The sequence below is a fragment of the Arvicanthis niloticus genome, chromosome 1, assembly GCF_011762505.2.
Source record: "Arvicanthis niloticus isolate mArvNil1 chromosome 1, mArvNil1.pat.X, whole genome shotgun sequence".
Lineage (NCBI taxonomy): Eukaryota > Metazoa > Chordata > Mammalia > Rodentia > Muridae > Arvicanthis > Arvicanthis niloticus.
Window position 1 is genome coordinate 60,225,767 of NC_047658.1, and position 23,331 is coordinate 60,249,097.

General features: G+C 42.4%; 1 protein-coding gene across 1 annotated transcript in view; it reads right to left on the bottom strand.

Moving 5' to 3' along the window:
• Window positions 1-1,260: 1,260 nt before the first annotated feature.
• The window catches only part of Ccdc83 (coiled-coil domain containing 83), a 41,690-nt gene continuing 19,619 nt past the window's right edge, over window positions 1,261-23,331 (bottom strand). Inside the window, exons 5-11 of the mRNA XM_034489480.2 lie at window positions 21,496-21,663; window positions 17,666-17,757; window positions 14,038-14,106; window positions 6,803-6,924; window positions 5,582-5,661; window positions 4,419-4,606; window positions 1,261-1,498 (exon numbers count right to left, since the gene is read on the bottom strand). Coding sequence (XP_034345371.1) covers window positions 1,337-1,498; window positions 4,419-4,606; window positions 5,582-5,661; window positions 6,803-6,924; window positions 14,038-14,106; window positions 17,666-17,757; window positions 21,496-21,663 — 881 coding nt within the window. The 3' untranslated portion in view covers window positions 1,261-1,336. The remainder of the gene's footprint in view (window positions 1,499-4,418; window positions 4,607-5,581; window positions 5,662-6,802; window positions 6,925-14,037; window positions 14,107-17,665; window positions 17,758-21,495; window positions 21,664-23,331) is intronic.

Below are 23,331 nucleotides of genomic sequence, written 5' to 3' on the forward strand. Positions count from 1 at the left end.
CATTAGGAAAAATGACCAGTACTGGAGAAGTTAACCTACAATGACCAAGGATCGTGCTAGCATTTGAAATCACCCTGCTGAGCTCAAGACTGCGCTGCACAGTTGTCACTACTAAAATGGCCAATAACACTGTGAGGCAAGGGGTTTACCTTCTCAAGTAAAGAAACACAATACAGTGGTTTTGTCTGTAGCAAAAGGACTGCTGATTAAAGCCATACAGTTACCGTAGCCTTGGCTTACAGTGCCCTTATGGGAAAGTGCTAGTCGCTTTGCATGGGGACTTGGTAGACAGACTTAAGATAGCTCTGGAGGGAAAGAGCTTCCTGCTAGTGAAATATTTTTTTTTAAATGAATGAAATACTACTATTATATTGATTATTATTATTATGTTGCTATCATGTGATGGTTAGTGCTGTATTATGAGAGGCTCTAGAATCACCTAGGAGACAAGCCTCTAGGCAAACCTGGGAGAGACCATGAGCCTCTGGGCATCCTACAAGGGATTCTCTTGATTAGGTTAGTGGAGTGAGAAGGCTTGGGGACTTGGCTGTTTAGAATCTATGAGGTCAGTTTAGCATTCATTTTCTGCTCCCTGAGTTCAGATATAATGCTATCAGCTACTTCAAGCAGCAGCTGCCACAGTCCGGGTTCACACAACTCAGCCCTTACCCCTAAGCCCCATCCCAACCCCTCTCCCTCCCGTCTACCCCTAATCTCTAGCTACCCACTCCAACCTCAACCAACCTCCTGCTAGTCCTAACCCTACCCCTAACTCCCACCCCCACTGGCATGATAAACTTTACCTTCAAAATGTGTGACAAAATAAACCCTTTCTCTTGTATGTTTCTATTGTCAGGGTAGTTTATCTCAACAAAGGATAAACTAATTCACATTATAAATAAGATTAAAGACAGGCTTACATTACAGTGATTATTTAGTACCCAGAGGGGGAAGTAGAAAATTTTATATATATATGTGTGTGTGTGTGTGTATATATATATATATATATATATCCTAAAATTTCTTAAAAACATTTCTAACAACTACTCCATATTGGATTCTTGAGTGAATCCATGACTTTTCAAATGAGATGGATTTGAAATCACTACCTTCTAAATATATAAGTACAGAGAGCAGTGCACTTTCTGTCACTCTTGATAGGCAGGTATATATCAAATAGCTCAATACCCGAAGCCAGGATTTTAAAGGTAATTACGACCATTAGAAACAGCAGCTTTGATAAAGGACAACTGTGTGAGTAAAGTGAGCAACTCGGGCGCTTTAATTCACAAAAAATTTATAAAGAAAGGTGGTTTTCAGGATGTGCCTCCCAGGCCTAAAGAAACGTCTTCATCATCTTATGTGTGATACGACTTTCAGGGCTCCGCATGTCTTCATAGAATTCAACTGGAATTTCCTTTTCTTGAAAATGAATGGGCATTTTCTTGCCCTGCACACTCATTAGCTTCAGTGCCAGTGGGCCCAAGTTTACATATTCCTGTGGTAAAGAGACAAAAGGAGACGTAATTGGCAGGTGAATGTGATAAATGAGATAGATGCTCCTTGCTTGGGTTGACCTTTACCTGACAGAGCTCTCTGCCATGCTGACTATGTGACGGCAGTATCATACATGGAATAGGAAATCCACTGCAGAATTTTAAAAAATGTACTTTTTAAGTTTATATTCCCTGAGGGCTATAGTAGACAGATCGCCCAGGGACCAGGAGGGAAGACTACATGTCTCAAAGGGAGTTGAGGTGGGTAGGGTCCCAGCTAGTGGAGATGTTGGAGTCTGCTTTATTGATGAAGGCATATTTGTTGAAGAAGGTAAAAAACTCATCACTGAATGAAGCCAGTAAGTACTGACACCCATTCCCCTCTTCTGCAAACAGATCACAATTCACAAGAAGGAAGTTGAAGAACTGGAAAATACTATTCATCAACCAGAAGAGGAAAATTTGCTGCTTATTGACCAGCTATTTAACTGTAGACTTGTGGATCTCAAAATAACCAGGTGAGCCACTCCATAGCAGTTAGCATTTGGTGCGACCAGAATACCCTGGTCAACGTCATTACATTTCTAGAAAGCCTTTTGTAGACATTATATCTGTAAAAAGTTGGTGGTAAGTCCCTGACTTACCAAGGCATAGCCACAGTATACGGTATTCTTCAAAACTCATTGGGAGGATCCTGCAAGGACTACTTAGACTAGATGATGTAATCCTTGAGCAACTTGTCCAGGGATTTGAATCTTTTCACACACTTTTTGGCTAATGTACACAAAACTTATCTCATTGTGTTAAAGTATAATCAGTCAATTAAAACAAACTGGAAAGTCTACAAAATCCTCTAGCCAGCCACAAACTCTCAGGCCCTTCCTGGGAAGACTCCTAAGCAATAATCCACGTGTTCTATTCCTTCAAAACACACCATATACCACACACACACACACACACACACACACACACACACACACACACCAGCAAATCTTTCTGGAATGTTCCATATGGAGGGCTGGGATGCAATGATAAACAGGGTCAGTGAGAGACAGTATAAATTGTGTGGCTCTTCTTTATACGGCAATTGTTTATTTGTTTCTGTAATGCCTCCTTTGAGAGATTAGCTTCCCATTCTCTTGAGATTCCCAAGCATAATAGGTACCTGACATGTTACAGGGTGCTCAGTATTTATGAGAAGAAGAGGCAATGCCTTATCTTTCAAACTGCTAGCCATTGGATGTAGCTTTCAAACTAACACAAAGCTGATGGATGTCTACATGTTCTACGACATGGCCACCATAGCCCCTCCATCAATGCTTACAAGAAAACTTGGCAGCAACCCAGGGGCATATGGCTTGTGCTCTGTTGCCCACAGTTGGCCACGTATCAGCATGATGAACCAGGAATCAGGATCTCAGAATGCAAGTGGTGGTGTTTGGGCATTTCAATGGTAAAACCGCTAGAACATCCATCCTTTAATTTTTTTTTTAAATGCTGGAAGCCAAACCAAGAGCCTTCTACACACTTAGCTAGCGTGCTTCCTACGAGCCATGTTGTTACTCTTAGCTTTTAGTCTTTAAATGGTCACTTGAAGTGATTCAGCTCAGAGATGGAGTGCTTGTCTAGTATGTGAGAGGTCTTGGGATCAGTCTACAAAAACAAAAACAAACAAACAAACAAACAACAACAAAGAAAACCCACCACAATCAAGCTGGGTTTCAACTGGAGTTGTTCTTTGCCCGTATTTGATGGACTCTTAACCCTACCAGAATTAGAAATTCAGTGAAGCTTTTAAAAAGAAGTTCTGCAAATTCCTAGCACTCAGGATACAGAAGCATGTGAATAGCAGCCATGAGTCTGAGGCCAGTCTGGAAGGAATCTCTAAACTATGAGGCTAGCCTGGGCTACATAGGGTGATTTTATTTTAAGTAAAGAAATAATCATTTGATGGTAGTTGCGGTGAATTATTAGTTAATATGATGACTTATTCCATCTCTTCTAGTTTGTTTGGCTTTTGTTTTGTTTTTGTTTTTTTGCTTTTTGTTTTTGTTTTTTTACTGCCTTTATTCTCCTACCAGACTTTAAGTTTTAGAACCTTTAAGGTCTGGGCAGTACGAGAAAAGGAAAGGGTAGATACGTACAAATGAGAGCTTTCTAAATGATCCATGGGCTACTCTGGCATCCCATGGTGGAGGGCATTTTACAGTGACGGCCTGATCTATATCCAACCCCACAGGTTTGCTGAAGTCTATTTGCCTCCACACAATCTTCCATCAAGATGCATATAGACTTCGTGCTTGATTAGATAAACCAGTGGATATATAATGTAAGTGACAGCATGTGGTCTCTAAGCATTAAAGCGGTTCTCTTTTGTCACTGGGATTACTCGCCCTGAGAAGTCAGACACCATCCTTTAACAGAGGGATATTCAAGCCACCTCTGGTGGGGTTCATGTGAGGAGAAACCAAGGCCTTGGTGTAGCCACCATCATCTTGCTTGACATAGGAGTATCCCACCCACCTCTTTGAGGTGGGCCTTCTGCCCCAATCCCAGCTTCAGATGAGGGTGGCCCTAGTAAGCACTCAGCTGTGACTGTCCGGGTGAGAACCCAGGGGAGCCATTCCTCAATTCCCAATAATGGAAGCTGGAAAGTAAATACGAAGTATTGTTTTAAACTACTGTGTTTTGGGATAGTTTATGATGTACCATAAGACAAGTGGCACCTTAGTACTAAAGATCTATAAATAAACCTTGTAGCTGGTGAGAGTAAACAGTGTCCCAGGACAGGCCAATGGGGGTGGGGGGCTACTTTTGGGAAGAATTACAAATCAAATTTTCAGTATTTGCAGTTTAGATCTCCTTCTGCCCAAATTGTAGACACTGGCATTCTAGTCAGAACCGTGTTCTTGTGACAATCACCTTGAAATCCTGTTCGTCTTCATGTAGTAAATACTTAGTGATGGAGCTCTCCATCTCTGTGGAGGAGCCTTCTTTACTTTCCATCTTCTTGGGCTGGCTATCTGAGCTGCTAGTCCCATGGCTGCTCCCCAGTAAGAGGTCCAATGTGTCTTCACTCTCCCCTTTGGAGGGCAATTGCAAATTCTCCTCTGGGATTAAGGCAAAGAAATAATTACATAATATTTTGAGCAGATTACAAAATACAACGCCATCACTGGTCACGTTTTTTATTTGGAAGAACTTTGAACTTAGGAATGTAAAATTTAGGGCTAAAGGAGGGACTTAGCTTAATCACTACCATGACACTGAAGCATCCGTGGCGCCCTGGGGTCAGTCCCTAGTGCTGCTACCACCAAACCCAAAGTGTTTAAAGGGAAGAAAGTATGGATTTTATGGAATGAATAAATAAAATAATAATAAAAGAAGCAGAGGCAGGTGGATTTCTGAGTTTGAGGCCAGCCTGATCTACAGAGAGAGTTCCAGGACAGCCAGGGCTACACAGAGAAACCTTGTTTTGAAAAACTCAATAAATAAATAAATAAATCATTAAATAATATAGATTATATAAAAGCAAGAGGTGGCCCCATTTTAGGAAACGATTCTATGTCCTTCTTATAGTTAACATTAACCATAAGCACTTGGGGATTAAGGGGTACGCTGACATTTTGTTTGTTTAAAGTGCTATCCAAACTATGACGGTGTAGGCAATACCCTATCCCTCTCTAAAGCATCTACCTAATTCATTATAAAACACGACAAGCTTGATAGAAAATAGGATTAAAACTCAGGCCCAGCAGCGTGTCAGTAATGCCAGCATTTGGGAGGATGAAGCAGGCAGATCATGAGTTCGAGGACAGCCTGCACTATTTAGCGATACCTTAAAAAGGAGAAAAATGTGGCAGAAAAGGAAGGGAGGGGCAGAGAAAGGAAAGGGATGAAAAAGAGAATGGAAGAGCTAACCGACAGGAGACTAGAGGAGGACAAGCACTGTGGGAAGAGGATGGAGAGGAGCCCAGCTGGTTCTGATCCTCACAGCGCTCCTGCACGTGGGATGCCTGCCCACAGGAGGTACTCAGGCTGCTGTGCTTTAACGCGAGGAAAAGCTCCTCACAGGGAAATTGTACCTGTGTCTGCCTCTGGCACATTCAAAGATTCGTCTTCGGGTGTCACTTGCAGCCCAGCGGCTTGAGTAATGTACAGTTTCCTAAACGTACAAATAGCAGTTAATAAATACCCTGTCGTGTGGTAACCAGCGTTGATTCCTCCCCAGAGTATGGAGACAAAAGAGAACCGGGGACCTGCTTTCCGTGCTGCAGGAGTATAAGGCTTGTTGAAATGATAAACTACTACAGACTTCCAAAGTGACAACTCCTGGTGAGATGTGTAATGAGTAGTGTGAGGATTCTGGGAGTCCGAAAAAAAGCACCCCCTGAGATAGCTTTGGGGACAAGGAAGGTTTTCCTGAGGAGATAAACTCTAAATAGAGTCTTATAGAACCAGAAGTTAACCAGAAAGAGTACGAGGAGAGGGAATGTTCCAGAAGGAGAACAGGAATGATACCAGTTAGGTCACTGTGGATTTTTAGTAAGACAACCAATCAGCAAGAAATGCTGAGCGTGTAGCGCGGTGTTAGCGGTCTTGCCTGGCATGTATAAGGTCCTGGGTTCTGTGTGAGGAGGAGGAGGATGGTAGGAAAGAGGGAGAGGAAGAGAAAAAAATACATATAGGTTATTTAAAGCACATGCACACAGTGTTTCTATATATTTGGAGCTGCAGCAATACTACTGTTTGTTAATGTTCTTAAATTACTTGTTTATTTATTATTTTACATGTAATAATTACCTGCGTGCATGTGTGCAGTACCTTCAAAGGCCAGAAGAGGGCATCAACTCCCCTGGCAATGGAGTTACATATGGTTGTGAGCCATCCTGTGAGTGCTGAACCCTGAATCCAGGTCCTCTGGAAAAGCATCCAGTGCTTTTCAATTGGGCCATCTCTCCAGCCATAGTTCCTTGACTTTGACCATTGCCATCTAAGTGGAAGCATTGGAGAACTAAATCTTTCTTTTTCATAGTGTTACTCAGCCCAGGCTGGCCAAGGACTATGTATCCTATGCTGGCCTTGAATTTATAGTAATCCTCTTGTGTTAGCTTCCTGAGTACTCGAATGACAAGTGACACCTCGATAAATCATCTTTTTTTTTTAAAACAAAACAAAACAAAACAAAACAAAATCTCACTAACTTTTTACAGATATAATGTCTACAAAAGGCTTTCTAGAAATGTAATGACGTTGACCAGGGTATTCTGGTCGCACCAAATGCTAACTGCTATGGAGTGGCTCACCTGGGTATTTTGAGATCCACAAGTCTACAGTTAAATAACTGGTCAATAAGCAGCAAATTTTCCTCTTCTAGTTGATGAATAATACTTTCCAGTTCTTCAACTTCCTTCTTGTGAATTGTGATCTGTTTGCAGAAGAGGGGGATGGGTGTCAGTACTTACTGGCTTCATTCAGTTCTTTAGCAAATTCAATTCCCGAAAGGACATTTGCCTGAGGGAAGGTCTATCATTTATTATTTATTATGAGGTTTGCCTGGTCCTTCTGAGGTTAAGAAGGGATGGTGGGGCTGTTTTCTGGGTCACTGACAGGCATAACAGGCAATTATTACAGAGCAGAAGCTGTCCTTTTTAACCCTCCTGAAGCATGGCTGAACTTAAATGAGCAGAGGCAGACACAGGAAAACAAAATTCGCTTAGCAATATGGCACATAGGCCAGTGAACGGGGATTGCTCTAAAGGCAACAATAAATAAGAGAATGAAAACACACTGGAATAATTGGTATATATGGTGGTACTTTAAAAAAATTGACTAAAACCCCTTTCTACGAGACAGGGTTTCTCTGTGTAGCACTGGCTGTCCTGGAACTCACTCTGTAGACCAGGCTGGCCTTGAACTCAGAAATCCACCTGCCTCTGCCTCCCAAGTGCTGGGATTAAAGGTGTGCGCCACCACTGCCTGGCCTACTAGTCCCTATATTAGAATTATATTCTTTAACTAGGATAGAATCGGTCTCAGGATCATTGGGTATTGCTGTGACGGACATACTGTTTTGTGGAAGATTGTGGAAGAATTTTGGAACATTGAACTAAAAAGCCATTGAGTGTTCATAGCTTGGTGATCTGTGTCCTATGGGAACTTGCAAGATAGGGCTGGAGAGATGGCTCAGTGGTTAAGAGCACTGACTGCTCTTCCAGAGGTCCTGAGTTCAATTCCCAGCAACCACATGGTGGCTCTGTGATGGGATCCTATGCCCTCTTCTGGTGTGTCTGAAGACAGCTACAGTGTACTCATATACATGAATTAAATAAAGTCTTAAGAGAAAAACAAAAGAATATTGAGAGCAATGCAGAAGTTGGAGGCCTGGCTTACCAGAGGGAAGGTTGGGAGCCCAAAAATATTCTATCACAGCTGTTGCATATTTTGAGTTAAAAATCTGTGCTCTGGGTAGGGATGTGGGGTGGGGGGAGAGGTCTCAGCATTGGCTGCTATTCCAGGGGATGTAGACTCAATTCCAGGCACCCACATGACAGCTCACAGCTGTCTGTGGCTCCAGCTATAGGGAATCCGACACCCTGACATAGACATACATGCAGGGAAAACACCAATGTACATAAAATATAAATAAAATTCTAATTAAAAAAAAAAAGAATCTGTGTTCTGGTTAGCTGGGGTTGAAGAATCAGCTATAGCTAACAAGAGTCTGGAACCATGAAAGTAAACCTTTTACTTTCACTGAGACAATTGATGCTGATCAGCTGGAGCTAAGAAATTAGCGGTGATTAAGGAGAGACCAGCATCACTGAGGTGAAATCTGGATAATGTTTCCTCAGAAACAGCACAATATAGGACACGAAAGTGAACAAGATTCAACCTTCCCCCAAAGACCGCTTCTAACCCAGTCGACAAAGCCATAGCTAATTAGAGAGCGTTGTGGTGTCATGGCTCAGCCTGCAGGCAGCTTAGAGTTGGAAAGGAAGACAAATGGTACTTACCTGTCTCAATCATTCTAAGTCCATAATAAGCCACTGGTTGGTGTTTAGATTCAGAGATAATTAACTTGATTATAAGTTTGAATGCCTTAAAGATAGGTTTGTTTTCAAAGGATGAGACACACACCAGAGAGGCTGTGCACAGAGGAAAATGTTTGAAAGATGCCTGGCTGTGGGCTGGGCATGCGTGGGAGGCAGCGCATAGTTCTTCAGAGTTGGTACCGAGATACCTTTGCTGGGCTTAGGATATCTTATGCCTCTCTGTCGGAATGCACAGTGATGTTTGCATCTATTGCTGAGTCCCCTCTGCTTTGGAAATAATAGGGAAACAAAACTAGTACTTTTTCCTAATCGTCTTAGAGTTCTGGAGTAAGGAACATGAGAGGGAAGAAAAGGCGGGAAACCAAGTTTCTCTAAATACCTAGGAAGTGCAGCTAGAGATCGGGACAAGTCAAATTCTCTCAGCCAGGGACCTAGGGGCCTGACTGAAGTCCACCTGACCTTTTCATCTGCAAATCCCCTTGAGCCCTGAGCCTCTCTGAGGTTGGAGTCTCCCCTTCTCCAGTGTTTCTAAGACAGTGAAAGTCATTTGGGAATTCAATTGTCTTCCTTTTCCTGATGAGCGCTGCTGAATTAAACACACACACACACACACACACACACACACACACACACACACATCAAATGCCATGACCAAGCTGCTCTGCACTTGCACGTAGGGTTTTTGTGGCGCGAGGATGAGTGCGGGATTCCCAGGCATGCCGCTCTTAGCAAGGCTTTTCAAGCCATGAGCCCCTTCCTCAAGAAATGAGGCACCTTAAGTGTGTTTCTGGCCAACCCTTGGATGTAGTGATAGAACTTACCATAAGAGGCGGCTTTCATTAATTTCTGAGTACATTCAACCTGCCCAAACGAATATTTATTGTAATGGAAACATTAAATCTATTAAATTTCCTTAAAATGCTCTGCCCTTTTTCTCTAAGCTCCGTGAGTCAATTAAACTTGACATTTTCCCTTTTATTTCCAGTGAATTATAAGGATTAAAAAATAAAATTAAATGAAACCAAACATTATTTGAGGCTTCAGCAGAGTCAGGGCACCAGGGCAGCCTCTCTTATCGGTCAAATATAATGTTTTTTTAAAAAGTCGTTTTCTTTAAATCTAAGATCTGTGACATCTTATAAATGTAGAGTTAAATAGTTATTATAGGAGTATACTGTTGTGTTTAATAAAATTGTAATAAATTCCCCTAGCATTCTATTATTAACCCTCCCTGAGTTTTAAATTATTGATTCCTTTTTTATTTTTTATTTACTTTTTTTTTTTTTAAGATAAAGTCTTGTGTAGACCAAGCTAGACTTGCCAAGGATGACCTTTATCTTCTGATCCCCCAACCTCCATCTCAAAGTCTTGTTTAAATAGGAAATTTATTCTAATTATTTGGGAGTAATGGTATGAAATCTTATTAATATGACTTCACAAAGTTAATTTGACAATTGTCAGGCTGGCCCTGGTGGCACAGTCCTGTAATCCTATCTCCTCAAGAGGCTGAGACAGGGTTTAGGTGAATGTAGAATATAGAAGAAGGTCAAGGGAAGCCTGGGCAAGGCAGGGAAACCTTGTCTCCAAACAGAAAAAGGGCTGGGCTGCAGCTCTGGGGTAGCGCTTGCCTAGTATGCACAAGGCTCTGGGCTCAATGTCCAATATTGCAAAAAGTAAGGTGAAATCAACAGGATAAGGAAAGAGGCCAGGGGTGGGACCAAGTGGTCAAACCCTTGCCTAGGGGGCACAAGGCCCAGTTTGATCCCTTATGCCCGTCCCACGCACGGTCAAGCTCCTTGACAATATCGAAGAAAAGGTATGCAATTTATCTCCTAGTTTTCTAGACTCTAATTCTATTCAGTCAGATGGGGAACAGGGAAGAGAATGGGACAAGCTTAAAAGTAATGTTTCTATTATTGTGTCTGGACAGATGACAGTGAGAGACAAGGAGAGAGAGAGATGAATGAGGAATTTATCATCCCACAGTGGACACGCTGACTTGAGTGCCTTTAGGATGGATATCCATGGCTCACTGTTTGAAGATCCAAGTGGCCTGAGGTTGTCATGGTCAGGATGACATAGCAGCAGGCACATGGAGCATCGGGCCACATTGCATCTGTAATCAGGAAGGAGTGAGCAATGGATACTGGTGTGCGCTTGGCTCACTAACTCTGGTTTTATTGGGACTCCAGTTCATGACTCCAGGCCATGAAACAGTGCCCATATTTCGGGTAGGTCTTTCCACCTTATTTTACCCAATCTAGAAACTCTCTTATTGATGCCCAGGGTTATGTCTGCCAGACGATTCTAGATCTTGCCAAGTTGACGGTATTACCCATCATGATTCCAAACCTGTCAACATGGTACCACCTTTCACTGCCCTTTGTGCCTCTGAACTCGTAGCAGAGAGACACTGTCAGGTTTATGTGTTAGACTGATGTCTCTGAATTTGTGTGGAGGAGAAAGGGGGAAGAGTCTGGATTAAGGGAAGTAAAACCAGGTAAGGCATCACAGCAGTGATGTGGTCAATGAGGGTCTGGAGTAGGGCAGCACCAGAAAAGCAGGCACTGGTTAGAGACTTCTGGATTTGGATACTGAAAAAGACATTTCTCCAGGACTTCCAGAGTCCCAACTTGGGTGACTACATAACTGTGGTGGCATCCTTAAGTGGGACAGACAGAGCATGGGACCAGAAGCAGTTTCAGGGAAAGAGGCAGATGCTGTCAATTCAGGAGTCTGAGATGCCTGTGGTGAGTTTACATGGAGTTGCAGCTGGCTGATGAGGCGTGGGTTTGGAGCCTGGAAATGACATCATTTCTAATCTGGATACCTTTTAAGCCCACAGCACAATTATCCTCAGGCATTTCTTCCCTGGAGTTTTGGGGAAGCCAGCATTTCCTGTTTCTTTTTTTTTCCTCTGTATACTCGCTTGTGTTGTTAAATGTGCTTTTCGGTCAATTCCTGAGGGTGACTGAGAAGTAAATATCACAACCCTTGAAATCCGGGAATAGTTTTGTTTGTTTTCTTTGTTTTTTCCCTTTAGTCCAGTAGAATGGGGTATAGAATTCCAAGTTCAAAAACATTCCCCACGGAATGCTGCCGACCCCAGGGCTGGCTTCCTGAAACATTCCCCACGGAATGCTGGCTTCCTGCCCACTCCTCACGCCTTTTAAACAAAAGGCTATTTTCAAAACCCAAGCCTTTTTTTTTTTTTTTTCCCCTACTGCTCTGCTGGTGTTTCTCTCTGCTTTATCTTTTTAGAGTTAATATTTCTTGGATGCTGTGCTTCGTACATCAGTGATGTGTCTTGCCCTGACAGAGAGTGCATTCTGCGTTCTATTTTATATTTGATTATTTGGCCTTGAAGAATCCTGTTTTCTAAATTAATTGGCTCTCACATTTTTTTTGGTATTAATAAAAGCTCCTTTTCAATTTTCTGAACTTCCTGTCAGCATCTTCTATCGGTAACTTTTATTACTAGTGCACGCTTCCACTCTCTTTAGTTCACCTGGCTTTCTCTTCAGATTTGCCCAATTGTTCTTAATAATCCATTATCTAGTCCTATTAGGAAGGGTCAGCGGGATGGTGACATTTTCTCCACCACTGTGTACATAGGACTGCTTTCATTCCAAGTTTCTCCTGTGGCTGAGAGAGTAAGCTGAAGTAAATATGGTATGGCAGGGCAGGAGGAGTACTTGGAGTTGAGAAAGCAGGGTAAGGAGATTTACATTGTGCTCTCATGAATGCCACAATTAGAAACGTATATGGTTTTTTTTTTTTTTTTTTACATATAATTGTCACATCTATGCGAGCAACTGTGTATCAGATGACTTCAGGGCTCTTGGGGGAGAGCCTGCAGGTTCCTAGGCTGAGGATAACTGTTTTGTTCTGGTGTGTGGGAAATCCTAGGAATGCTGATGCCGACTGTGGCACATAGTTGTTTTCTGCTCCTCTTGCATCCCTACCCGCTACAGCACACACAGACTCTGAGCAGAGGCTCCTCAAGGCTCCCCAAACAGTGTGCACTTCCCACAGAACATCTGGACAAAATGCTATCTGCCAGTTTCACCCAACAGCTTGAAGCTTGGTCTCACACCTGTCCTTTTTTTTTGTCTGCCAGATAATTATTGAAACCTCACCTACTAGTTCACTATACCTGTTATCTTTGCAGACAGGCTCTTTATTGTATTTGTATAATTTTATTTCTCCCTTAGGAGATCGAGATGCAGCTTGCCATCCTGAGCCACATTATAAGTGCTTCTAAATTAAAGTGAAATGCTTGTGTGTGTGCGCGCGTGTGTGTGTGCGCGCGCATGTGTGTGTGTGTGTGTGCGTGTGTGATGCATCCCCTCAATGAGTAAGTATATCTATACTCCTAGACATTCCTTAACTTCGTTCATTTAATAGCTCTTTTTGATAATCAAAGATTATTTTTTAGTCACGGTAGATATACAGTTAAAAAGATATAGCCCACTCTGTGTATTAAGGACACAGATCATGAACAGAGTTTCAACATATTTTAGCAAGAATTCAGCAATGCAGGAAAATCCTGGGAAAGGAGCTCTCAGGATTCCCTGAGAGCATTATGAAATAATTCATAGGGAAATTGGTCATGAAAGAGAGTTTTCCTGGCAGCAAGAATAAAGAAGGACTAGAGGCCAGGACAGAGTGACCAGCACGTACAATGTGAGGAAGACAGGACAGTTCCAAATAACAAAGATTATTCAGATGGAGACAATGATAGCACAGAGAAGAGGGCCTGCTGCAGACGTCCTTACAGGACCACACCCAGCAAACCCCATGTGACCCTGGCCTAGGGAAGAGGCCCTGGCTTAGGAGTTCATGCGAGTTCTTGTACAGATGTGAGGAGACCAGGGTGAAGACAGACACAGATGCTGCTGTCTTGATCACAGGCAAATGGCTGAACTGTTTGTTTGTCCCAGTCCACAACTCCATATCATCCAGACTGGATCAGGGGTCACCAGTGTGGGGAGAAGACCAGAGAGCTTCCTCCAGAGCTCAAGTGCAGAGGAAACCAGATCCAAAGGGAACCTCTAGGATCAAAGTGCACATTGGCCACATGCTTACACCAGGTAATGTAAGCCATTCTGCCCCGTGCATCAGGTCAGGGAAGGAACGGAAGTCTAAAAGGCTGAACACATTTCCAAAGGATGCTGTGTTACCCAGACGCTAATTTAAATCAGGAGCTGAAATGATCCTTTAGTCTCACTAGCCACCCAGCAGGAGGCAGGCTTGGTGTGAGGACACAAAGAAACTTGGCACTTTTAAGCCCCCAAATTATTTCTAGCTATTATTGAGATTATTTATGGTGTTTGTTAAACAACAATATAAATAGGATTAGGTCTTTCTTTGACAATTCTTTATGTCAGTTAAAATTCCAGGCTTGCCTTATGGCTTCATCTTTATAATTAAAGGTCATTGCCAGTTCAAAGACAAAAAGAATTATTTTGATACATTCCACTTACTTCTTTTTTTAGCCAATCATTCTCCCAGATCTCTCGGTAGTTGCTCTTGTCAATGAACCTTACAGCATGCTGAAAGAAAAGGATTCTATGAAACAGAGTTGTCACAAGGGGCCACACATATCAGCACTGGTCAGACAGGCTGTATCTTCACCTTCATTTTAATCCTACTGTGAACCGTGTCCCCATCTGATTTCTACAATTTCACCCACAATACTTTGATAGAGGATGGCACTATCTTTCTTAGTGAGGTGGTTTTATATGACTATCATGTTTTCTAATCAGTTAGAAGACAAACCTCTTTTTAAAATAAATTAATTAAAAATTTTAATTTATGTATTTTATGACTTCATATGTATGAGTATTTTCCTTTCATTTATGCATGTGCACCACATGCCTGCCTGGTGCCCACAGAAGTCAGAAGAGGGCATCAGATTTCCTGGGACTGACGTCAGAGATGGCTTCCAGCTATCATGTGGGTGCTGGATTTGAACCTGGGTCCTCTGGAAGAGCAACAAGTACACCCAACCACTGTGCCAGCTCTCCAATCCAGGGTATGGCTAAACTTAATAAAGGGGAGAATCTAAAAGAGCATAGAAAAACCGAACAAAAGAAATAGGGCCTGGGTTTGCAGTGTAAGCATGAGGATCTGAGTTCAAATCCTAGCACTCATGTAAAAAAGCCTGATGTCTGTGCGAGACCGCTTGGTGGATGAAAATACATAATCTATGGGCTTTTACAACCTGAGTTCTATCCCCATAACTAACAGTGGGAGAGAACCAAATCCCAAAAGTTGTCTTCTGACCTCTACATGTGTGCCATGACACATGTGCACTCATACACACATGTTTTGTTTTTTGTTTTTTAAAGTTGGACATGGTACCACCCCAGTACTGCCACCCCAGTACTGGGAAGACTGAGACGAATGAAGGATCCCAGGGTTCAGTGGCCACACAGCCCAACCTAATGAGTGAGTGCTAGGCCAGTGCGAGCTTGGTAGACAGCTCCTGAGGAACAATGCCTGGAGTTGGTCTCTGGCTTCCATATGGTGTACACACATCTGCGCACACACGCAAGAACTCGTGCGCACATAAATAAGAAAAATATTTTCCGCTGTAAATAAGGATAGAAATAATTTAATAGTATATTAAAGATAAATTGATTTAAGGTCATCTTGGTTTAAGATTTAAGGCTTAAATTGACTTGTCGTTTAAAGCAGAAAATTTTCAATGAAAAAAATTTTAGATGGTGCTTATTAAGTTAAGAGGAGACATGCATTTCCTAGGAATGCTCACATTTCAGCCATAACTATAAACTTGCATTTCCACTAGCATAACATTTTATTACTTTTTAAATTTTAATAATTTTATTTTACGTGTATAGATGTGTTTGCCAGCCTGTGTGTACGTACACCATGTGTGTGTCTGGTGCCCAAGGACGTTAAGAGGGTACAGGATCTCCTGGAACTGGAGTTATGGGTGGTTGTGAGTTACTATGTGGGTGCTGGGAATCAAACCCAGGTCCCCTGTAAGAGCAACAAGTGCTTTTTACAGCTGAGCTATCTTTCTAGCCCCTCCTGGGCTCCCCAATAAAATATCATCTGAACTAAATTTGAAGGAGGTCCTGAGATTATTTAGTTTGTTGCCTAATTCACTAACAGTGGAGCAATGGTTTCGACTTCAGTTATATATCAGAACCTAATGAGAAATGTAAAAGCCATAAGCCAGGACAATATCCCAGAGCAATTACATTAGCATCTCTGTGGGTGGGACCCAGATACCACCAAGGTGATGCGTGATCTGCACCAGTAGTTACGGTGGCACAACGCACAGCGCAGAACACAGGAAGCTACAAAAACCAGGTAATAGGCTGAAAACTCATTGAAGCGCTCGTGGGGTGGGCTTTACATAGTCATACCGAGCCATGATCTGAAAGAGCTCTAAACTGAATATGGATCCCTCCATTTGTTCCGTGCAGGTCACTGTTCTATAGGCTGTCATCCTATTAGCAAGTCTCTACACCTTTCAGGATTGCCGAGAGATTTAAACGTCTTTGAGATGAACACTTGACATTATAAGTAAATTTGCTTTGTTTCATTTTGTCATGTGATATCCGTATAGCCATGTAAACCATAGTCAGATCACTTCATGATTGGAATTCACTGTTTAGTCAGACTTGGTCACAAGGTGATCCAATAGTATGGACAGACACTCCAGGGATCGGTTCACATGACCCCTGCAAGCACGCAGGGGATCAGCTCCTATGACCTCTGCAGACACACCAGGGATCAGCTCCCATGAGCCCTGAAGATCCGTTCCCAGGACCTCTGCAGACACACTGGAAATTGGTTCCCGTAACTCCTGCAGACACACCGGATCGGTTCTCGTGATCCCTGTCGACACACCAGGATCGGTTCTCCTGACCTCTGCAGACACACCGGGGATCGGTTCCCTTGGGTGCTGCATCTTTGCACATCTGAACCGCTGATGGAACTTTTGAAAAAATTAGAAGCATAGAACTCTGAAGAAAGGGCGAGCTGTAGACAGGAATTCCCTTTACAGGAAATAGTAGGAGCATAGAAGCACTGTGTGTGTTTACTGTAAAACAAAGCAGTTAGAAAACAGACATGACTGGGAATTTCACCTTGAAACACGGTTTGTTAGGCGCCCCTTGCCTTTTATTTTTCTTTTTTTGAGGCATGGTCTCTTCGTAGCCCTAGTTCTCTTGGAACTTGATATGTGGGCCAGGCTGACCTCGAACTCAGAGATTCACCTGCGTCTGCCTCCCAAGTGCTGGAATTAAATGCATGTGCTACCACACCTGGCTTTGTAGCCCAAAATTTAAAACCACAGGAAGGTAGAGTGTATTCTCCAGCTTATTGTAAAAAAAATAGCTTTTAGACAAATTATATTTCATTCAAAACACATATTCTTAATATTTCACTGTATCTACATGCTACTTTTTATAATAACTGAAGAGTAAGTTACTTGCTCCTTGTGAGGTAAGATACTACTTAAATAATCTCATTTAATCCTTACACTGTATCTTTAAGGTAAATTTAATGATCTCTCCTCTGTACATTAGAGCACAGAAGTCCAGGAAAGTGAAAAAATGGGACCAGTTGCACAGCTTGTAAGTTCTGGGACCATACAGTAAACTACCGGACTCACGGCTTTTCTCCGTCAGTGATGTTGCTGGTTTTATATGTATAGTGTTACAGATCAAACCCAGTGCGGGGCACCTGCTAGGCACGCATCCTACCACTATGCTACATCCTGACCTCCCTTCCTGAGACAGACTAGAGCATGATCCTCCTGCCTCAGCCTTCAGAGTGTTGGCTTATAGACACGTACCACCACACCTCAGGGATAAACCACATGGAAGAATAAGACGTTTTGCTTTGTGTTAAGAGGGTTGGCACGTGCCGAGCAGTGGTGGCACACACCTTTAATCCCAGCACTTGGGAGGCAGAGGCAGGCAGATTTCTGAGTTCGAGGCCAGCCTGGTCTACAGAGTGAATTCCAGGACAGCCAGGACTACACAGAGAAACCCTGTCTCGAATAAAAACAAAAACAAAAACAAACAAAAACAAAAAAACCAACAACAACAAAAAAGGAGGGTTGGCACGCACCTGTGTGGCCCATTCTTTCCTCTGCTCCAGTTGGATCAATGTTTCTCTGATTATTCTCTTTCTAGCATCTTCCAGGGTGACTTTATACTGTTCTTTAAGAGAAATCACAAGCCTTAGTGGGGCTGATCTGAGGTAAAACTGTGACGTTTATGAAGTTTACTTCTCATCACTCTCTCCCTTCTCACCCCACCCCCTAATTCTCAAGAATATGTTTTTCTGAAACATCTATTCTGCTCATTGGAAGAATTGCTCCCATAGTTTTCTAATACCTTAGTCTGAATTAGTGTAAGGCTTCCAATAATGTTTGGAGTTTTGAAGGATTCTCTCGCTAGAGGAAAATGCAAAGCAATACTGGTATAGCATCTATCCTTTGGATCACCCAGCTTATGAGTTCACAGCCTCATTGTGTACATTTGACTACAACTAACTAGATTGCCAATGTTCCTGGCTCGTGATTTCTTGTGCAAGGAAGACACAGTGAGGAGAGAGAGAGGCGAGGCAGCTGGAGGCAGCAGCCCTGAGCCTGTACTGAGCACCCTGCGAGGCAGGGGATGGAGATTAAGGGCAGGATTCCCCATTCTTGTGGATTTTCTTTCCTTCGTGTCTCAGCACCTGTGTGGAGGTCAGAGGATAGCTCCTGCGGTGTTGGTATTCTCCCACTTTATTTTTGAAGCAGGGTCTCTTGTTTCTGCCACTATGCATAGGTGGCAATCCTCCTGTCTCAGCCTCTCCTTTCCCAGCACAAATGCCGGGATTACAAATACATGCCACAGCATCCAGGTGTTCAAGTGAGTTCCAGGGATCGAACTGAGGTCCCATGTTTGTGTGGCAAGTACTTTTACCTCTGGGCTATTTCTCTACTTCTCTTTTCACTTTTTTTTTTTTTTAATGCCTATAAATATCATTAGTGATAGAGTGAAGATGAAAAATGTAAGCCTCAAAAGGTGCTTCCGGGTTGTATAACCAATACCCCATTTGAAAGAAAAATGGAGGACAACCGAGCCTCAAGCCTGCCTCAGAGACTGGAGAAGCTGAGTAAAGGAGGTCAGCCCCCCCACCCTGCCACCCCCCAACCCCCAAACGTTATCCAGCCCTTTAATCAAGATGCTGTTGAAGATTCTGGAATGTTACTGATTAAACCAGACAAAGATGTCTGCCCTTAGCCATGTTCATCCTCTGGGGAAAGCCAGACTTCAAGTAAGAAAATTACCTTTTCAGGGGGTGATGTGTGTGTGGTAAAGTCAAATCCTCTGTTTCAGTTAAGAGGAAATACTTGGGCAAAGTCTAGCCGAGGTGACATAGTGAGCAATGAGGCTCCCGTGCCTCTCTAAAAGGTTAATGTGATGATAGTCTAAGTTGCTCCTCTTAGCGTCTATGACATGTGTTCCCATCAGCTGCGTTCTAGTTATGCCATATGCAAGATGATTATTTGAAAGTCAAGGTGTATTTTCTCATACAGAAAATATTAAAAATCATGTTTGCTAGATTTTTTTGGGACATGTCCATAAAGCCTTACTTAACTTATTCTCTAACTAAACAAAAACACCACACTAAGACTGCTGTAGACCCTGTCTGCCATTCAGGGCTCTATTTCAAGGGATGGAGGATTTGCTTTTTTGTTGCTGCATGAGATTTATTTTGTGAGGAAAAAAGCTTTTCAGCAAAATATAACAAGTTTTAGCCTTAAAACATAGACAACCTTTTTACCCTCATGCACTTTTATTTTTTAATGTTTTAAATTGAAATAGAATTACTTCACTTCCCTCTTTCCTTCCTCAAGCCTCTCCAATTTATCTCCCTCAAAGCCTCTCATATCCAGACTCTCAAACTGATAGCCTCTTTTTCTTTAATTATATTTCTTTACACACACACACACACACACAATCAGGTGTGTGTGTGTGCCCAAGTATATATAACCTGCTATGTACATTTTTTTTTTTTTTACTGGTGCACACATGGTTTCAAGACTGACCATTCTGCATTGGACAACTAACGGGAGGTGTTATCCCTGGGAGATGCTAATTATCCTTTTCCCATAGATAGCTGCCTAAAGTTCTTTGTCTATGGGTGGAACCTTGTGGTATTAAGGAAATTTTCTTAACAAACCAGGACAGCTACAGCAGAACTCTGCGGTCTTGGTCTGGTAGGAAGGAAATGGTGGGTCTAGTCTTCCAAACTAAGGATGCTCCTAGGGGACTAGGGAGTTGAGCAAGCTTCATCACCCTCACCCGTGCTTAAAGTACAATGACTCTCAGGCATTTTGTGTGTGTGTGTGTGTGTGTGTGTGTGTGTGTGTGTGTGTGTGTGTGTTACTATTTCCCTGAATACAATACATTTTGAAAAAAATATTTTGGAGAAAACTGAACGTGGCCAACTGCCAGTCATTGGTGGGCAGTGGTCTGAGGCTTCGGCAACTGGATTGTGGTAGCCAATAAAGGCTCTTCAGGACTAATTAAGGTAGACAAAGGAGTGGAAGCAGTAAGAATCAAGAGCTCACCACAAGGGTGAACAGAGGTCAGGGTAAAGATTGTGTGGGGCATAAAAGAAGAGAGGTAAGCAGGTTTGGGGAACCAGTATAGTTTGACTTTTTTGGGAATCGAGAAACAGGTCTGTGTCATTTTAGACGATGTGAATGTGTGATGCATCCACACAGCCTGTCTTTTTCTCGAGTTCACTTGAACGATCCTGACTATTCAACCCTTCCAGTCCATCTAATGAAATGTCTTTCTTTGATTCAGGCTCTGGTCCAAAAGGTTAATGCTAATTATTTATATCATCTTCAAACACAATCATCTAAAAGTTGCTGTGAGTCAGAACATTAGCTGTAATCATTTTCCTTCCAGTTTTAGCATATGAAAAGAAAAAGAAATCACAAAACTCAGAATTAAATAACATGGCAATTATTTGCTGTAAATTACCCAAAGTAGGTAACTGAATACATTCTGATGGTCCAGCTCCATTGCTGTATTAATACTGAAAATTGACACGAACACTTTACTTTGTTCTAAACTCCATATGGTATCTTATAAATTGCTTTTTCTTTAAAAAATAAAATAAATAAAAAGAGTAGACGCACAGTACACGGCTATTGTGAGACTCTCATGGCTACCCCATGTGATTCAGTTGGTGCTTCCTGTAGCCAGTGGGATGCTGAAGACAGCCAAAGAGAGCTGGGTGGGTGGGTGGGTGGGTGGGGGTTGTTATGCAGACATCTCCTTGGAAATGTTTGAGACACTACGAGCAAGAGCTTGAGAGATTGTGAGTTTGTGCTTCAAGAGTCTTGGCTGTTTGGGCTGTCCAATCTAAGGTAGTCACTTTGGAGAAGTTAACTCCAAACCACGCAGGCTAATGCTTGTTGGCCGACATTTTACCTTCCAGTTGTTTCCGGTTCTGCTTTGGTTTTTCTCACCCACTGCCTGTGGAGATTGTGGTGTGGTCCTTTACTCACTTGACCAATCCTGTCTCGAGCTCATGTCCAAACCCTGATCCTCATTCTGGGCTGACTCTCCTGTCATGGGGAGTGTCTGTATAGGTTTTTTAGAAGGCTGCCTTCCCCCTTTTCTGTGGTACTGCATCTGTAGTCCTTTGATTCAGGAAACATACTGTCCATTGAAATTGATAACAAATTTTCCTTTGGCCTTTGGTCCTCAGTGCCCACCCACCCCCTCCGCACCCCACTAAAACACAGTCTCTGGTCTTTGTGGGCTCACAGATAGTTGTCCTATTTTGATAAGAAATGGTTTTGGGGGAGTGTCTGGCTTTTTGTCTACTAAACACGGCCCTTCTGCTCATTGTTTTATTGAATTTGAACTAACTCTGTGGCAACTGACCTGACATTTTCTCTGCATTTTCTTTAACTGTGTCGATGTCATTCTGTAAGGAAACAATGAGTTGAGCATGCTGTGCACTCCCTACATTCTTGTACTCTTCCCAGTATTCCTTTTCACTGAGTTTTTCAAGAAATAGCTTCTCAGTCTCATTTATTTGTATGCGCATTTCTGTTGGAAAGAAAAACAAGGCATGTGTCATTTACATTGTCCTTAGAACAGTATAATCTGTTCTTACAAAGTTAAGATCTGGTGCTAAACTGCAGTAACTCATAAATACTGTGGTGCCTTCAATACGTATTGTGTTTGGATAGATTCATAGATTCATGTGTTTGGATGCTTGACCCATAGGGAGGACACTATGAGAACACATGGCCTTGTTAGAGGGAGTGTGTCACTGTGGGGGCAGGCTCTGAGGTCTATGCTCAGGCTATCCCCAGTGTGGCACAGTCTCCTGCTGCTGCCTGTGCATCAAGATGTGGAACTCTCAGCTCCTTCTCCAGCACCATGTCTACTTGGAAGCTGCCATACCTTCTACCATGATGACAGTGAACTACACCTCTGAAATTGTAACCCAGCCTCAATTAAATGTTGTCCTTTATAAGAGTTGCTGTGGTCATAGTGCCTCTTCACAGCAATAAAATCCTAACTAAGACAAATGATAAATGTGCAATTTTTGGAAATCTAAACTATTCAAATTATTAGAGAGTTCTCATGATGAATCTAAGTATAACTGAACTTTCAGCTCTAAAGTAGAAACATGATTTAGGGCTATGTAACTGAAAGATGACACATGTCTAGGAAATGCACAGACTAAACTCTACGATTGTTTACAATGCCTCCTATTTGCTCAGTTGTTCATGGCTTATGATGGCTTTGTAAAAATAATTTATTTTAATTTTTATTGGATGTGTACGGGTGCTTTTGCCAGCATGTACGTGTACCACATGTATACCTGGTACCTGAGGAAGTCAAAGATGGAATCAGATCCTCTGGGACTGGAGTTATGTTAAGCCACCATGTTGGTGCTGGGAACTAAATCCGAGTCCTCTGAAAAAACAGACAGTGCTCTTAACTGCTGAGCCAACTCTCCTGCCTGCTATGATTTCTTATACAGAGTGTTTTTTTCTTTCCAGTCATTACACCTCGCTGGGAAAATGATTTCAACCTCTCTTCCTTTTCAAGTCCTTGGCAGAGGATGGCCCGGCCCCCCTCCTAAGTGCTGGGATGGCAGGCATGTCATCACGCTTAATCTGACAATCACTTTTATTACTCAGTCGTTTGACTCAGTCGTCAAAATTTCTTTTTTGGGGGTGGGGATTTTCTCTGAGAAATGATAGCATGGGACAGTCAGAAACATGCCTTCTATTCTCCCACCTTATAAGTCTGCAGATGGAAAGCTGAGTTCCCTGATCAAATCCATGCAAATGTTGAAGGATTTCAAACTTATAACCTTTTGGCCTGCCATGGAGCACTTACTAAGTGTGATGTTTTATTCAGTCCATAAGCCTAAGTATAATATTGCTGAATGTCTTTAAACATGTATGTGGCTCAGAGCCACATACAGTGACACTCACAGTAGCCTGGCTCACTCCTCACAATTAACTGGTTGGCTTAGTAAATGTTTATGTAAGGGATGGCCTTCAGTCCAAAGTCCAAAGGTCTAAGGAACCCTGGACATGGTTTCCCCAGCCACCCAAAGATATATACATATACATATACATATACATATACATATACATATACATATACATATACATATACACAAAGACCAAACAATACCCTGAAATGAGGCGTGTTAATGTTGTTAAACAACTATGAAAACCAGAGGGGCAACTG